Raw genomic sequence first — 19130 nt, forward strand, 5'->3', positions numbered from 1 at the left:
TATTTCCATTTCCATAGCCCATGTTCCTTCAATAATGTGCTGTATAAAGTATTAAACATCCAGGAAAGATTGAAATATTATATCATTTTCAATCATGAGAATGAATAATTTTTTTTAAAGTAAAGTCTCATATAGCCTAGGCTGGCCATGAACTTGCTACAAAGTCTTGGCTGTCCTCAAACTCCCCATCTTACTCTCTGCCTTCTGACAATGGGGTTGCAGACACACATTACCATGCCCAACCTGAACAAGTAATCTTTTTTTTTTTAAAGATTTATTCATTTATTATATATAAGTACACTGTAGCTGTCTTCAGATACACCAGAAGAGGGCATCAGATCTCTTTACAGATGGTTGTGAGCCACAATGTGGTTGCTGGGAATTGAACTCAGGACCTCTGGAAGAGCAGTCAGTGCTCTTAACAGCTGAGCCATCTCTCCAGCCCCCGAACAAGTAATCTTAATGATAGTTCATTCTCGTTCTCTCTCTCTCTCTCTCTCTCTCTCTCTCTCTCTCTCTCTCTTTCTCTCTCTCTCTCAATCTCCCTCCCTTCTTCCCTCCCTCCTTCCCTCCCTCTCCATGTATATATATATATATATGTGTGTGTGTGTGTGTGTGTGTGTGTTTAAACTTGTACGGGCTCTTGCCCTTACTCTTCTCTGCTCTTGTGCCCTCTTTGTCACTGTCCCTTCTCTCCCCATACCCCCCTTCCCCACCATGTGCCCATGGCCTGCTGTTCCTCTCCTCTCCTCTTCTTCTCTTATTAGACCTCTCCACGTGGAAAAAAAAAACTTGTACAGAACTTTCTTAAGTTTCTTACCTTAAACACATTTTTAGTGGAGCAGGAATAGATGTAAAGTAGAAATGATATATAGCTTATAATTTTGTCACTTATCAAACAAGAGTGTGTCTTGTGAACTAATGCCATGCTGAGTTGTGGAGCTATATTAGAAATGAACTTTTCACTCTTATTTGCGAAGATGAGATCTAGAAGGCTCTTCCGTCTCAGTACATTTTTGTTTTATGTATTAGGAATCTCAACATAAGAGTACAGCTTCCTTGATTTAGTTATCCAGGTAGCTAGAGCCTGGGATAGAAAATAACCAGTTCTACTCTGAATTAGTCTGGGTCCTAGTGGAAGCTAACAGGCAGCATGATCAAACTGGGTAATTTGTGGGACGTTTAACATAAGGACTCTTTGCAATGTTAAGGTCAGGATTCAAGGGAACTGTTGAAGGATAATATACACTCTAGATCTGGTAACCGAAGGGAGCTGTTACTTACTACCTGTGGATAGAGAAGACCTAGAAGAGCTGTGGCTTGAGCAACAGGACATATAGGACATGATAGTCACAAGAAGACAGCTAAGGGAGAGCTGTGGGGTGGGGAATTATGAAGCAACAACCTGGAGATTGAGTTCAGACTTGACTTAAGCACAGCTATTCCTTCAGTGTCTTCTCTAGTATTCCGTGAGACAATAAAACTCAGTGCCTGAGCTGGCCTCTCCCAGTGCCATCAAGTTTTCTATCAGGCTTCCTATTGGCATAAGTCATCCGGAGCAAAAGGCATGGGAAGCCCAGGGTATAATTCATAAGGGCCAGGCTAGAATGGCTGAAAGCAGTGAAGAGAATGGAGGTCTGTGTATTTGTGATGGTGGAATTTCCAGTGTCTCCCATTGAAAGAGATCAAAAGCAAGTATGAGGATAGGGTTTCATAAGCAGGTGTAAAAAGAGGGCCTTTGACTGTGAAGAACACCATGTACAAGTGAGGAGTTGTATGATTGTAGGGTGTGTTTTTAAGTCCCTAATTTGGAAGAACACAATATTTTGGGACCAGAATTGTGAGGCAGCTAGAGCCTAAATAGCCTTCAGATAGTTACACATAAAATCCTTTGGCTCATTGCCTCCAAAGTGCTCTGAGATTCACCAGGAGCTGTGCTCCCTCAAAAAAATGTTAGGGTATACAACTCAGTCTCCATGTGGGTCCCCCAACAAGTGGAGCAGATGCTGTCCCTAAACCTATGGCTAGACTTGTGGTATCCCTTCCCCAACAGGGCTGCCTTGTCTGGCCTCTGTGGAAGAGGATGTGCTTAATCCTGCAGAGACTTGATGGACTAGGATCAGGGAAACCCAGGAGGAACCCCACCCTCTCAGAGGAGAAGGAGAGGGGTAAGGAGGGAGATTCTGTGAAGGGGAACTGGGATGTAAACAAATAAGTAGATAGATAGATAGATAGATAGATAGATAGATAGATAGATAGATACATACATACATACATACATACATACATACATACATACATACATACATACATAGACAATAGAAGACTCTGAAGGAATAGCTTGTGCTTAAGCCAAACCTGCATTCAATCTCTAGGTTGTTTCCTCAAAGCTCCCCGCTCCATGGTAGGTAGTCCATTCATACATCCTCCAACCACACCAGCATAGCCCCAGCCAGCAGAAAGCAAGAACACAGTCTACTTTTAGCCTGGCCAGATGCCTTGATGACACTGTGCTCTGGAGGTGTCCAGTTGTGTCTGAAGAAGGACCTAGAGGGAAAGTCTGCTTCATTCTAAGACCTAAAATCGAAACCAACTTCCTAGTTCCACATCGTGCCCTGTGCAGGTAGGAGATGCCAGATAGGAGGCAGGACTGAGTCTGGGCTCTCCAGTCAAGAGGTCCACTTACTTGCTGAATGTCGAAGGGCTGGGAGAAGTGATCAGGTTCATTTAGGGAAACATCAGGCCTCGAGCTGCCAAACGGAAGAAGTACTCCCACAGCAGACATTGGCTTAGGAGATGCTTCTAAACACGAATTCAGAACGATGCTTGTCAGCAACCTTTTGATCTTATTTCCCAGTGTAGATGAGAGATTTGGACAAAAATTGGATCAAAGCGAAAGCAAATCCGGCCTAGCCAAGGATCCTGACTGAAAAAGCGTGGAAAAGGGTCCTGTGGGAGGTCTGAATTACTGGGTCGATGCAGAAGGCCCCAGCTTCAAAGAAATGTCAGGAAAGAGAATGAAAGTGCTGTGGTGAGCTTTGGTGCAGGTGCAGGCATGCGGCCAGGTGAAGAGGAATGTCTCCCCGTGGTGGAGGTAAGGAATGACCTGAAGATACTGGAGGCAGGCAGCAGTCTCTGACTACCAGCTGCACATCCGGTCTCTGGGTATATGCTCCCACCTCACTGTAACCCCACAGGTGGGCAGGGCGGGGCTGTGCCTTTTGTGAATACACCCAGGTGGGTTATTGACCCCTTCAGCCTGTCCGTTGTCCCCACCAGTTCTTAAGTTCTGTTTCAGGAGGACTCCAAGCCCTTAGCAGATGTCCCCTTCAGTCTCAGATTACTTGTGTATCAATCATTTATGATTTTTCAATAATTCCAGCACATCTGAATGTTTTTTTATTCTACATGGGCCAGAACCCCAATATGCACAAAACAGGGCTGGGCATAGTGTACAAACCTGTAACCCTAGCTAAGGTAGAAGGATGGATTACAAGTTCAATGATATGGACTGCATCACAGTCCCATGCCAGCCAGAGCTACTGATCCGTCTCAAAATTGCAGAAGCAAAAACAAAAGAGAAATTGTAGATTCTACAAGCATTTCCTTCCAACCAGGCGAGTAAGATATTATAAGTAGAGTCCCCCACCCCAGCCAAATAGTTTCTAGCACAAGTACAAAGAATGAGGAAGGACAGTAGCCAAACCAACCATGGTGACTGGGCCTTCCTGATATGCAGACGTGTGGTACAGCAGGCTTTGGAAGTGAGGGGCTATAAACACAGGTGCCGCAGCCTCCCCCACCCTCCATGAGCGCTTGCAGCTGCAGCCCATGTGTAGCCTCATTTGGCTGAGGCAGAGGTGGCGATGTTAGTGTGAAGAAGAGCTGGTCACACTCATGAAACAGCACTTTGCAAATTAAAGGTGCAAAAGAACATGTCTCCCCATGCTAATTTTAGGCCAGCTGCTAGGTTACACAGGCAGAATCTTTTGGGCGGCCTTCTAAGAAAGTAATCTGTGGACGCGGTCTAGTTACAGATTAGACACCACGCTCTGCGTTAGTAACGGAAAAAAAAAAGTAGTTGATGCCATTTGCCAGGGTCCATGTTCTAACTCGTTTTACTCACGGGCGTCTTAGAGTGAAGGCAGCTGTGTGCTCTGTTTACCTGGCTAAGTACCTTAATAATGGGCCCCTGTAGGCCTGAGTTAATGCTCCATAATCCTTGCAATTTTCACCATGAGCCAGTGCTAAGAGAATCTCATGTCTACTGCTGGAATAAAAAAGCAGGAATGGCCATAAATTGTAGCCTTCAGTTGGATAGCACTCTGACTTGTGGTTATAATGGGGACTATTATGATGACTTTAGCTCTAGATAGAGACAGTCCTGTGAGCTCAAGGTCAGTTGTCAGGTTTCACAAGAACCACAAAATGTGTGTGTCATGTCTAGGTCCTTCAGAACAGATACAGAAGACCCTAGTGGGGCAAAGGCTTACCTGTGGTCACATTGGAGCATAAATAGTGCAAGGCCAGGTCTGAGCTTCTTAAAATATGAAAGCTCTTTCCTAATCACTGTGCATATTTCAGTAGATAGTGACCTATGTGTGGCAGTTTGAATGAGAATGGCCCCATGTAGTTGAATGTTTGGTTCCCAGTTGGTGGAACTGTTTAGGAAGGATTAGGAGGTGTGACCTTGTGGGAAAAGGTGTGTCACTGAAGGGGTGGACTTTGAGATTTCCAGGCCCAGTCTCTTGGTCTCTGCCTCCTGTTTGGATCAGATGTAAGCTTTCAGCTGCTTGGCCTGCCTCTCCATTCCCCACCATGACAGTCATGGGTTTATCCTCTGGAACCGTAAGCAAGCCCCCAGTTAAATGCTTTCTGCTATAAGTTGCCTCATCTGTAGTATCTCTTCACAGTAATAGAATGGTAGCTAAGACACTGTACAACTTACATAACCACAGTGCGAAGCCCTGCCCATTATTTTCTCTGGGTGATCTTTTAAACATAATCAGATGACCTGGGTCTGGTCTTCTATGAGAAGTGGGTATATGTAAGACTTACGTCTTAGTCAGTCCAGAGTGCTGTAACAGAATAATCGCAGGCTGGCAGGTTAGTAGTGACATCCCAAAGTGCCCCTCAATTCTAGACATTGAAAAATCTCTAGAGCAGGTGCCAGCAGATTTGGTATCTGGTGAACGTCTGCTCCCTTGTACGCAAATGGCTATGTCATAAACGGAAGGGCTGAAGGACATCCTAGTCCTGAGACATTAAAAATAATAATAATTTATACTTGGTTAGCACCAGTAACTTCAGTTTTTTAAAAAATGATTTTGCCATGTGTTGTGTGCTGTGTTTGTATGGTATGTACATGCGAGTTTGCGGGTATGTGTATTTGTGGAGGCCAGAGCGTGGTGTCTTTTTATCATCCTGTGCCTTATTCCTTTAAGACAGGGTCTCTCACTGAACCGGAAGTTCACTTCTGTGGCTCAACTGGCTGGCCACTGAGCCCCCAGGATCCACATTTCTCTGTTCCCTGATACTGGGGTTCTACTATAGTCTTAGATAGCCATATTCAGATTTTTTTACATGGCTACTGGGGAATTTAACCCATTACTAACACAGCAAGTGCTCTTATCCCTACCACATTCAGGAATTGCTGCGTATTCATTACAGACAACTCCAAGATGTAGAGACCAACATTAATCGTATGACAAATGAAGATATAAAGAAATTAACCTAAGGTTACATAACTGATGTTGAGATGAAAAATCATTTTTATTGTGGCTTTGAGTCTGGGACTCCTGCAGCTCAGACTAACCTTGGATTTGCTGTACAGTGGAGGATAGCCTTGAACTTCTAATTCTCCTGACTCTGCTTTCCAAGTGCTGGGATTACAGGAGTGTGAAGCCACGCCCACTTCAGAGACACAGATCTTGACTGTGACTTGCAACTCTGTTCATAACTGCTGTGCTGTGGCATCTACAATGTAATTACGCAGCAATATCTTTGCATGATCGCATTTCCTAGACAAGTTCAATCATTTTAACATCAAAGCACTTAATTTTAACCTGGAATCTATTACATGTGTCTTCTCCTGCATGCTGTTCAGAAGATGCCCTGGAGCCTACTGAGGTGTGCAGCTGAGTTCCCCTGCACTTTGTTATCTCCTGAGGGCTGGGATATTTGAATGCAATATTTGCCCTCCTCCTTCTCTTTCTCTCCTTCCCTTGTGTTAGAATAGGCTGCCTTGAGAACAATTTTAAGTTCACAGTAATATTATCTCTTTAAACTGTAACAGTAAAAAAAAAGTTGATTGTATAAACTTCATATATATGATGAAGTGTTAAATGTAGTCACATGAAAGGGATGTTAATAAAGGATTTCTCACATTAAGTATTCTGGTAAATGCTAAAGATTCATTCTAATACAGAATGTCTTCATTGGTTCTGTTCTCTGAAGCTCTTAACATCCCATCATCAGAGCTGTCTGGTCTTGCCTATTTCCTCTGTCTAATTACATTACCACTTTCCCTGCAAGGAAGCAGGTAATGTCCTCAAGTTCTTCATGGCCTAATTTCCTAACAGAATTTCCTGGTGTTATCTGTAGTAAGACCCAAAGACATAATTGTTTTAAGGTCCGGAAAGCATCTTGTGTTCTCAGTGTGCATACATGTGTGCACACAAACATATATGTACACACACACACACACATACACACAGAGGCATACACACAGACAGGCACTCACTGGGATTAACTTGTAGGGGTTAAACACTCATTGTGATCAGAAAGCCATGTGTATCAGATTAATCTGAGATTTGAGATGCTTGTTAAAAATGGAGATGCTGGATCTCATCCAAGCCTGTTAAATATGAATATCTAAGGTTAAAGTCACCGTTCAACATTTTTCCCCATCAAAGGATTTTTACATTTTTATCTTCCTTTAGGAACTCGCCAAACATTTAACAGTAGAGAGAGTAATGTGGTAAAGTCCACATGTCAAAGCTCAGTAATTAAATCTAGTCAGTGTTTGTTGACCTGTAATTTAAAGCCAGTTCCAGGCCTTGTTTTACTAGAATGGTTCCACACATGCCTCTGACACATAACCATAATACGATGATCATCCTTAAGAGTTACTAATAGCCCCTAATATCATTAGATTGCTGGCCCACACTTTCCTTGTTTCACACATTTGCTAACTGGGTAGTATACCTTATGCTCAACCAGGTCATTGCTGCAGGTAGGACTTGACTCTTCTCTGGATTGTTCCCCAGTGCTGTGGTTTTCTTTTTCAGTTCTCTGGCATTGAGTGAAAATTTCTCTGTATACACGTTTCATTTTCATTTCCTATAGTTGTCCATAAGGGGCTTCCACAATGGATGCCTGGACGTATCCTTCTGATGCCATCCAATTCTAGAAATGTTTCTCGAACCCTTATACACTTAATCAATAACATATTTGGGTAGAAATTTTTAAGTTGAATATAGCTTTCATTTTTTTTCAGAAATTTTCATGCATTTCCTTGTATATAGGTTTCTTTTTTTTTAATGATTTATTCATTTATTATATATAAGTACACTGTAGCTGTCTTCAGATACACCAGAAGAGGGCATCAGATCTCTTTACAGATGGTTGTGAGCCACCATGTGGTTGCTGGGAATTGAACTCAGGACCTCTGGAAGAGCAGTCGGGGCTCTCAACCACTGAGCCATCTCTCCAGCCCGTATATAGGTTTCTGTAAGTCTGATTATGGGTCTAGTTTCTTAGAGTTTTAATTAGCGTGTGGGGGAAGGGACGTTGACGTTGGTTGGAGTCTGTGGTCACTCTCCATTATGTCTTTTCAGACAGGGTCTCTCCTGACCTGGAGTTCACAGACTCCACTAGGCTCCTTGGCCAGTGAGCTGGGGATCCATCTTCACTTCATCCCCTCAGTGCTGGGGTTACTGATTTGCATGACCACATCTAGCTTTTACATGTGTGTGGGGGATCTGAACGCAAGGCATTGTGCACAGCAGGTGGTTTACTCACTGACCCCCGGTCTTTATTGTTTCTATCTCAGCTTTATGGCCTTCTCTTATCTTTATTTTTCCAATGTCACAATACAGACATCTACGATCCAAGTATTGTGTCCCAGTGCCGGGTGGATCTCTACCCAGCTCCCCTTCAGTTTTAAGGAATATAAATATTGTTTCCCTTGGGTGAAATTTGCCTCCATTTTCTGTGTCTTAGTCTTTTAGCAGTTTTAAATATTAGATCTTTAAGGGGGAAACACCCTCCATCGTTGCTTGTATTTCTGGGTCAGGTTTGCTGCTGCTGCTGCTGGTGGTTTAGGTTTTTACCTTCAGCCAAGTTCCTTAGCTGTCGTGTTGCTGAATTGTTTTTCTGTTTGGGGAATTTTCTTATTTTTATTCCCTAGTCAGAAGGGGTCTCCAGGGTTCTCTTTGCTGGCTACTGCTTCACCCATGCTTTTTCATCTACACTGCTATTTTATAAATTTCCACACAGAAGAAATGTTGTCTTTTGCTCTAATTTGGTTCATGTCATGGGCCATTTGAACTGATAACTTCAGCTTGGCTGGTGGCCTCTGAGCTGCTGGTCGGCTCAGTTATTGCTACTTCTATCCTGCTGCAGTTGTTGGCTTGAGGATGGCCCCCCATAGGCTCATGTGTTTGAACACTTGGTCCCCAGTTTGTAGAACTGCTTGATGGATTAGGAGGTGTGGCCTTACTGGAGGAGGCGTGTCACTGGGAGACAGGGTTTGGGTTTCAAAAGATTTATTCCATTCACAGTGTGTCTCTCTTCACCTCTACCGGGGGACCCAGATGTAAGTTCTCAGCTGTTTCTTTTGCAGCATGGATTCTAATCCTGGGAAAACATAAGCCAGATTTAAGTGTTTCCTTTTATAAATTGCCTTGGTGTTTTATCCCAGCAATGGAAACCTAAGATAATAGCTTCCGTTACTCAGGCCATACACAACTGGTAGATGACCAGACCCTTTTTTCATTGGTCAACAATACCTGTCACTTTTGAAACTTTTCGGCTGTCCTTTAAAACTGCACTTGTTTAGCTGGGATTTGGTGTTACAGAATCTTGTCTGGTGTGCATTAAAGTACATCCTATGCAGTGGTTAAGATGTAGTTGCATGGCATCGTGTCCTTGGGAAAAGACCACCGAGCTGGAGCTCTTACTGCATTTTCATAAACAGCCTCCTGCTTGTATCTCTTCCAACCTCCAGGGAACTGTGGCATTTGCCTCTCTTAAGACCTGAACTATCATCTGATATATAATTTTTTTGGACCCATGGACAAAAGAACAAATCACACTGTTCTTACTCTTTAGAAAATACATTTTATATTTTATTATTATTTTTCCATCTTTATTTTAAAATATACCTAAATGCCAATGAATATATGTAATGAATGTATATGCAATTCAAAGCTTATAAGGCAGTTGGCTACATAGCTATCACCTAACCTGAGAAATAAATTACCTCTTTAAAAAAATCCTGCAATTCTAGGTTGTCTCTCCCATCCCCACAGCCCTTTGCTGAAGCCAAGTTATAAGGAGATAGGAATGGACGTAGAGATTGTTTTTTGAAAGATACTTCTTTTTGGTAAGAGAGAAAAGCACAAACGGTGTCTAGGGGCACATTGAGCGATTGGTAACAGACACTCTGATGATTACACTGGAGGCTGGTGAGGTCATGCAGGCCACTGTTGCTTTCTGACAACCCGGCAGGTGTTCTGAAGTGCTGTTAACTCACCTGGTGCCTTTGTGTAAATATGAAAAATGTACTCTTGCTGTTTGTAATGACTGTTCACACACACACACACACACACACACACACACACACACACACACACACACACACACACGCTCACATCCTATAAGACTTTAGCAACCTCCATAGTTTATAGGCCACAGCCTTCCTTTCGATAATTCAAGGTTTGCATAGCAAGGATCTGCAGGTGAGCTTCATCAAATGTCATACCTGTACCAGGAATTCTTTGAAATGCTTGGCATCAAGTGTTTACGTAGACAAGCTCTCTCCTTTCATGCTCCTTGCTCCATGACTGGAATTATGAGCCAGCTGTTTTTTGGAAAGCATAACTTAGAAGTCATTGAGCAGGTTGGAATTGTTAGGAACTGGGTCAGAGGCCTGATGACTACTCATAAAAGTAGGTCAGGCTTTGTGTTATCTGACATGTTGTCTATGCCCAGTGAAATCCTGAGAGGTAGTGTGCTAAGATAAGTGAGCTCCCGGTGCATATGGGATTGATTGATTGATTGATTGATTGATTGATTGATATGTAGTACCTCATCATGTAGTCTTGGCTACCCTGAAACCTGCCATGTAGACTAGACTAGTATGTAACTGTGGTGTTTCTCTTGCTTCTACTTCCTGAGTGCAGAGAGTAGATGTATGTACCACTATACCTGACTTTTCATGAATTATTTATGTATTTATTTATTTGTGTGTTTGTGTATGCACTTATGTATATGTACCCGTGCATGTGTGTAGAGACCAGAAGAAGGTCTCTCCTCAAACCTGGGCATCATATTTTCTCAGCAGGCAAGGAAGCCCATTTCTTCCCCCTTAGAACTAGGTCAGAGATGTGCAAAGGATGCCTGGCTCTTTACGTGTGTGCTGAGATCCACAATGTTGTCCTCATGATTGCACAGCAATCATTAAGTATTGAGCCATTTCTCCAGCACCACATTAAACTCCTAAGTCTAGATAACCAACCATATGTCATAGTTTACCCTGGACAATCCGGGGTCAATAATCTTATCCTTGTGTAGTTATTATAACATAACCCTTTGTTTTTCTTTAAGTTATCCCAGCTTTGGACAGTAATTTCTATGGTCATATATATTGCCCAATTTTTTTTTTGCCATGGCAACAAATCCCTTTACAATCATAGAGACTCAAAGCACCGACTCTTTAGGTGTTTCTCATGGGTCAGTGTCTCACTTGGAATTCTGCCACCGATTGTGCTCAGGGTTAAATTCATCCCTCGTTCTAGACTTGGAGCTTGTGCCATAAGTTATTTTTTAGGGTACAGAGGCTTGAAGATCAACTCTGATGTGGGAGTTCTTACTTTCACACACTAGGTCCGAGCTTATGAGTGCCTCCAGTCTGAGGTGGATGATCTGTATTGACTAATTTCAATTTGTGGAACCAGTCAGTGCCCCAGACCAACACAGAGAATTGTGATTTAAACTGATTCCATGGAGGAGTGTATCCTAACAGGCCAGAGTGATCAGTAATGTCTCCCATCATGCCCCTCTACAACCTTTGCAGCTGCTCTCCTTACAGTTTGTCAGGACAAAGCTATAGGAGTTCATGAAGATGTTTTTTCTGCATGTGGAGTACAGAACGTGTTAAGAGATTCCACTACTATGTATAGTCTGGTTCGTGTTCAGATTAGACTATGTTGAGTGGGGGCTGGGATGGATGTTTGCAATGCCAGCTACAGTGGTGCCAGCCAGCTGTTGTAGAAGACTGTATAGAGACTCACTATACAGTGTCACAGCCAAGTCGAGTCTGAGGTCACACCTTGTTCTAAACTGCCCAACCACAATGGGGATCCATGGAAGCCTGATACCTTTGTGCCTATGCTTTACCTACTCCCCCACCTCTCTACCTGGGATTTTTTTTTTTTTGAGGTCTTGGTCATTCCAAACCAACCTTAGACTCACTACATAGCCAATGGTGACTTTGAACTCCTGATCTTCCTACCTCTTATCTCCCCAGATCCAAGATTACAGGCATGTGCCACCGTGCTTGGTCTATGCAGTGCTGTGGATCTAGTCCAGGACTTTGTGCATCTAAGCTATGTCCTCCATCCCCATGCCTTGGATTTTTCCATTTTTGGTTTGATTAATGGCCCTTCACTTGTTAGTTTTACTGGTTAGTCTTACTGGCTAATCTCACTGGTTAGTTGGAAGTGTTTTCCACCAATTGGCTTTTCTCTACCAGTCCCAGAAATTCCTCCATGTGACTTGGTGATGATGCTATCCCTTGTTTAAAGAGTTGATTACCTTGTTTCAGTGAGATTTTTGAGCTCAGTTGCCACACCGAAACAGGGATCCGAGTGTGAGAGGCAGAGATGTGATATCATTTACCACAACAGAGATCGACTGGGCGGCACTGGGAGTATCCGTTGATCCATCAGCAGCCTGGCGGCCGGCTCCCCTCAAGAGCAGTTTTCCTGACGAAACGATTATCATTTTGTAAGAACAGTCAGTCATGGTGGAAAATGTGGCTGGCAGTTGGTCAGTTTTATTCAGTGGATAAGTGGTGTAGGTCCTACATGAGCTAGCATGAATGTAACTCATCACAAGTCATAGGACACTTGTAAGCACTGCCAGAATATGAAGGTCTGAAGTCTGTCCTCTCACTGTGTCTCCAAAGCCTTGCATGCTGTCTGTCACATAATAGACATTCAGAATATGCTAGGGTGATCAGTGCAGATTTTTTAAATGACCAGTACAGGAAAAACCTGGGAAGAGTTTAGGGGTCCTGGGACATAAAAGGGACATTCAGGGGCATCCTTTAAAATAGTGGCATCAGGCAGGAGATCAGATTCATACTTCAGTCTCTCTGACCATACCTCGAGGTAGGAACCTGTTAGAGACTAGCTTCTACCTTGAAATGTATGAGTATGGCTGTGGAATACCACATGGCCGTGATGCCATGATCCACATACAATCACCGTCATTCCCTGCTGTATCCCCTTGCCCTCACTCTTTCATGGTATGTCTGCAGACTTCTACTGTAGCTTTGGCTTCAGTACTGGCTTCGGTGTAGGATTTTCTTCTGGCTCTGAAGCTCATTCTTTCTCCTATGCTGTATGTTGAGGAGCTGGTATTAGTTCTTCTTTATGGTTACCTTCATATCAGTTATTGGAAGGAGTGGATGGGAGAGCCCAGGACCTTCTTGTCCTGTGTGGCACAGCTCTTAGGTGCCCAGATCCCTCTGGCAGCTTAACCTGTAGCCCTCACTCTGATAACTGGCTTGATGATACACCACCACATACCAACTACTTTCTCCACTTTGCCTGTGTGTGTGTGTGTGTGTGTGTGTGTGTGTGTGTGTGTATTTCTAGTTCTTGAAACTGGGGGAAGCTCGGACTGTGTCACTCTGTCTGGTTTCTGAAGACCTAAGTAGTAGGTTCTTTTGATTCTATAAAGCCCAATAAACACATGAACTTAGACCCTTAAACACTTAAAAGAAAATGTGGTTTAATTTCTAAGTTGTAGGGCTCTTTGAGATGGCTGGGTACTTTGAAAAGACAGCTAAAGGTTCTCTTCTCAGAAAACTTTAGTGATAGGTGCTTTCTGTAGGGTAGAGTCTCATTTGACTTCCAGGGGCCCTCAGAGTCTCCTTAAATATACAGTGTTCTGTTGTTTCTAATCACAACTTGCACAACTTTTCTCCCTTTGCTCTTGGAGCCTCCGGTTTGTGTCTGAATCCCCACCATCAGGTAACACTGCAGCATCACCCACCCTGGCCTTCAGAGTCAGGCCCTTCAGAACGTGTGGCTACGATGACCATTTCTGCAAGGACTGCACAGTGAGTGGCCATGAGCGACATCGTCACACTGACTTTTTCTTTTTCTTCTTTGCAGATATCTCTGTGAGCCTGCTAACTCTCGTGGTTACCGCCTGTGGTCTTGCCCTCTTTGGTGTCTCTCTTTTCGTGTCTTGGAAACTGTGCTGGGTTCCGTGGCGAGAGCGAGGCCTGTTCTCTGGTAGCAAAGACAACAACCAAGAGCCTCTTAACTACACTGATACAGAGACAAATGAGCAGGAGAACAGCGAGGACTTCCTAGACCCACCCACACCCTGCCCGGACTCCTCCATGAAGATCAGCCACACTTCCCCCGACATTCCCCTCTCCACCCAGCCAGGTGGCCAGGACAACTGTGCCCATGCCGTCCGTGTACAGCGACAAGTCACAGAGCCAACGCCGTCAGCTCGGTCAGTAATGCCCCTTGCTTTATGAATGCAAAGCAGGGACCACTCTTTCCCCCTTACTTGCCAGTGGTGGTACTGACTAGCTGGGAATCAGGTAATCATCTAGATGTCCACTCAGTCCCAGAAAATGAAAATGGAGAAACTCCATGGCTCTTTGCTGGCCCTAGTTCTAGAGCTCGGCTTAGTTTCTATGGAGTGCACAAAAGTTACAATTAACATTGCCCCCACTTCATTTATTCATTATTTTTGTATAGTTTACTGTTCTGACATAGGTACTGTTATTTTGATATTATACTAAGAAATTTAGAAGTTAAAAAGGATGTATGTTAGTATATACCCAGGTCAGGATTTGGATACCAGAATCTGAGCTTTCAGCTACTTTTCTTATGGTGTCCTCGTAAAGAACTGACTCATCGTGCCTCTGATCTGTCCTAGCATTCTTCAGATCCCACAGTAACCAGCAGTCTTTGTCTACCCTTAGGCTTTGTAACGATTGCAGACTACTAGGAGTGGGCTTTATTGCCTGGATGTTAGATGTTTGTTCTTAAGCAGTAGATGAATAGCGGTATAGTGATTAAAAGTCAGTGGGCTCTGGGGTGTGAAGAACTGTATGTACTTATGGGCATGGAGCAAGTCATATAACCTCCATGCATGTCTGTTTCAGGGATAGTACAAGTGCCAACGTAGGAGAGGTTCTGAGAGTACGATGGTTCTATACCCTCGCACAGATTGTCAGACTTGTTTAGCTATTTTATTGGGTTCTTACATCTCTACCTCCCTTCCAACCTTTATTCCACCCCAATCCCTTCCAACCCCTCAACACTAGGTAGGAGAGAATGAAGGGGAAAGGGGTGTAGACCTCTTTAGGTTGCTTCCTGCTGACTGGGGAATTGGGTTCCTTGGGACAAGTCTGTTTCAGGACATCTCCTATTCTGCTCATCTCTCTGCTCAAGATCACTTGACAGAGTGCAACAGCAGGAACCAGCAGCAGCAGGGAGGAGCAGCTTCCACAGGCCCTCTCTGGGCTCTCCCATGTATACCCTCTTCAGAGCCCCCAGAATTAAACTATCTGCAGCTGGCAAAAAATCACGCCCGTGCTAGTGCACCAGACAAAATCAAAATTACCTGCTGTGAGGGGGCCGCTTAGCCCACACCTGGGTTCAAACAAAAGCATGATCGCATAAGCCCACTGGGTTTTTTAAGAAACCCAGACTCTCACTGCACAGATTTGCAGGAGAGGAGCTGCTATTCTGCCTTCCTCATCACTGTTTTCATTGCCGCTGCTGTTGAAATGTAGCTCTCCCAGGATGCCGAGGTTGGATGCCGAGGTTGGATGCCGAGGTAGAGGCACACCTCCAAAATGCGAAGGCTGTGCAAAGGTTAATCTGAGGTTAAGCAACCTGTTCTAGTCACTGGATAGAAAACCTAATTTTAGTAAGATATTTCAGGGAAAAAAGACACAGGAATCAGCCTTTTTAAAGTGAAAGTATTTACTCGTGTTCTAGCCAGAGGAGTAACGTGCAGTTGTTGTTATTATTTTAAATATGAGCACAGTTCGGGTTTTATAAAAGATCTTTCTATTCTCTAGAAAGAGGAATGATAATGAACTTTATCCTAGAGACTGCTCATTCACAGTAAGTGTGATAGATTATGACAGTTTAGTTTTGTTTTCCTCCAGAAACTTATTTTAGTATTATTTCTAGTTCTAAATCAAAGAGCAAAACTTAAGTAGTCCTTCTTAAGGAAGTGGCTGCTTGTCTGCCATTTGACTTCCAGGAAGTCCTCAGATTTTATCAGTAGGATTTCTCTTCAGATGACTAGAGTCCACACAGTGGCACAGACTTCTAATAAGATCTTTTCAGTGCCCCCCCGCCCCCAAGGCTCAGAGCCTTTCATACGGTCACTCCTCAAGGTGTCTCAGCTGCTTCTGTTCTGCAACCCGATTGCTCCTGTCTGAATTCTCAGACACAGAGTGATACAAATGGTCTCCCGACTCGCTATTCATCTGATTGGTGTGGCCTGCATCTGATCTTCATGTATGTTATGGCTGAGTAGCTTGCCATTCTTGTGGAAATCCTAACAGTGGGGTAGAGGTTGTCCCTGACTCCTTTGCCTACGTGTGGGACCCCGTTCCCTCTACTGGGTTGCCTTGCCCAGTCTTGATGGGATGGTGTGTGTCTAATCTTGTAGGTTGTTACTCTGTGTCTGGGTGATGCTCATGGGAAGCCTGATCTTTTCTGAGGGGGGTGGGGTGGAATGTGGAGGTTCTGAGGGAGAGGGGTAGTAGGGGTAGGGGAGGGATGGGGAGAGGGGAGTGAGGGGAAACGGCAGTCAGGATGTAATAATGTATGAGAGAAGATCAAAGACAAGGTTCTCATTGGATTTGATCTGTGCTTCCTGCCCTATAACTCTAGCAAACTGCTATCAATGATATCTCTGTAATTATTACAGCATTTATCATAGAAATATTAACATAGGCTATGTATAAAGAAATGTATTTAAAAGAGAAAATTCATTGTTGGTTTCACCATAGATTTGTGGAAATTCGGTAGAAATAAAAAGGAGAATAATAAAGGACTAATCCCCTAAAGCGCATTTTATATTCAGATTATTTTAGACTTGAAGATATGCAATCAAATTATCTTCCAAACAGTGAAAATTGGGTTCAGTAACGGCTGAACTGCCATTAGCAATTTAAATGCTTTTCGCCTGCACTTGACCCAGTATTAACAATTTGCATTATTGTGTATTTAAACCAATCACACCTAAATTACTACTAACTAGTTCCATGGGTTCTTCCTGGAAATGCATATCTTTGTCTAGCAGTGTATCATACACTTATCCTCAAATTCATTAGCAAGCGTTTTGTTAGAATGTGTACACGCGCGCACACACAGGGAAGAGGAGAGGGAGAGAGTGTGTCATGGGTGCTCTTTCCCTGGGGAGTTGTAAACCACCAGTCTATCTTATTCACTACCACCAACCATCCAAGGTTTAATTCCAACATTGCCTAAATTGGGGAATCTTAACGTTTATCAGAATTTTTTTAATATTAGAGCTTTCTAAGAAACCTTAAATATATGAAACTTCCCAGACCCCTGAAGTAGAAGGAACCCAAAATTCTGTCTATTCTGTTTTGTGAGTCATGCCTTGTGATGAAGGTCCAAGTTTATTTAAGCCTCAAGTTTCTTGCCTAAATAACAACTGGTCACACCGCAACTCCTTCTCCTCATCTCGGTGAAGGCCCTGCATCTATGGCATAACTTCCTCTTGTGCTGGGGCCGACACGGTGCCCAACTCTAGAGGTTCATTCACTTGGACTCAGCAGAAATCTCTCTACACTGAGCTCCTACCCTTGCCTCCTTGGCTCCCTGCAGTGTCTGAGTCCTTTCTTGCCTAAAGTCAGGATGTTTGTTCTGTCAGCCACAATTGCTGTTCCTTCCATTCTGACCCTTCTTACTTGCTGTGGCAATGTTAATGTCCTAGCCTAATCTCTGCTCAGGGCTCTCAGACACCCCACCGCAGGAATGTTCTATCCTCTACTGCAGCTGTTCTCAACCTGCGGATCACCACCCCTTTGGGGGTTCAAATGAGCTGTTCACAGGTGTCACATATCAGATATCCAGCACATCAGATGTTTGCATTGATTCTTCTCAGTAGCAAAATTACAGTTATGAAGTAGAATGAAAAAACTTCATGGTTGGGGGTCACTACAACATGAAAAATTGTGTTACAGGAACGCAGTAGTAGGAAGGTTGAGGACCACAGCTCTACTGCCTCCCACCTCAGGTTCTGTTGTCACCACTCCTTCATAGCATTCAACTGTTTCCAAATCATCCTTTGTTTGCTTTGTTCCAGCACTTTCCTCTAGACTGTTCTGTAAGCAAAAAGGCCCATGTCTATTTTGTTTCTTTTCCTGTGTCTAGTCCTTGGTACAGTTCCAGGAATGGCAAACTTTCTTCTGTGAATGGCTGACAGAATATACTGGCCAGCAGCAGGCCACATTTCTCTTATTCTCTGACAAGAGTGGCAAAAGGTCAGAATTATATAGACTATGTAAGGCCTATAACGGTGTGAGGCTGGTGGAAAGGCACTCACATTTATTAAGAGCCTCCCACATAGACCTTTTGACCTTATCTCTGAGGTAAGCAATCCGCACAGTCATGGCAATGCACTGACGGACTGAAGATGAGGAAAACCACCAGCCTTCACCTTTGGATCCCCAGCAAAGAGTACTGAGGCTGATGTCATAGCTCAGTGTGGATAGTCTTATATTTGCGTCTGGGATAAAACCCAGAGTCTCACACTAGGTAAATGCTCTGTCTGTCATTAAGCTGTATCCCCAGCCCTGAGTGGCAGGTTTCTATTAAGCCCTATTTTTGTACTGAGAACAAAAAGTGTTCGTATTACTCTTATATTTATTCCTTTAGATTTTAATAAGTGGATAAGTTTGAAAATAGAAGTTACCTAGACCTCTCTGAATTCCCATGGAACCCTGAAGTTATATATTTTTTAAATTGTTTTTTTATATATGTGAACACACTGTCGCTGACTTCAGACACACCAGAAGAGGGCATCAGATCCCATTACAGATGGTTGTGAGACACCATGTGGTTGCTGGGAATTGAACTCAGCACCTGCGGAAGAGCAGTCAGTGCTCTTAACCACTGAGCCATCTCTCCAGTCCCTGAAGTTATATTTAAATGCATGTTTACTGACTAGTATCTTAATTATGAGAAGCTGTTACATCCATGGCAGTAATGTATTTACTCTAAACATGTGTATTAAGCATCTGCTGTGTGGAAAATTCTGTACTGGGTACCAGTATTTTTTTAAATAGGCAAAGAAAACATATCCCTCCCCTCAAAGGCCGCAAAGAAGAGCACCAATCATTCAGATTGGAACATTCAAGTCCTTCACAGAGGTTTTTCTGGTAGGCATACTGAAGATCCATGGGACCGGTCAATGGAGGACTAATTCAGTCCTATATATGTAATCCCAGTGCAGCTGGGAATGGAAAGAGATTATTGTTAAGAGCTACTAAGAAAGGGAAATGTATTTGAAAGTGGCACCAAGGTGGCTTGGGAACTGGTAAGAGTGAACAAGCCACACGTCTGTGTATCTAGTTGCACTTAACCCACCTCCTCTGCTGC

The 19130-nt window shown here is 43.5% G+C and overlaps 1 protein-coding gene across 2 annotated transcripts in view; it reads left to right on the plus strand.

The window, feature by feature from the left end:
* Syt9 (synaptotagmin 9) overlaps positions 1–19130 on the plus strand; it is a 180265-nt gene that overhangs the window by 36891 nt on the left and 124244 nt on the right. For both annotated transcript variants that reach the window (XR_015638115.1, NM_053324.1), the window contains 1 exon segment: positions 13629–13980. Coding sequence is in view for 1 of the 2 variants with exons in the window: in NM_053324.1 (NP_445776.1) it covers positions 13629–13980 (352 nt within the window). In the remaining variant the exon portion in view is untranslated.

This window comes from Rattus norvegicus, chromosome 1, assembly GCF_021556685.1.
Source record: "Rattus norvegicus strain SHRSP/BbbUtx chromosome 1, alternate assembly SHRSP_T2T, whole genome shotgun sequence".
In the NCBI taxonomy this organism is placed as follows: Eukaryota; Metazoa; Chordata; class Mammalia; order Rodentia; family Muridae; genus Rattus; species Rattus norvegicus.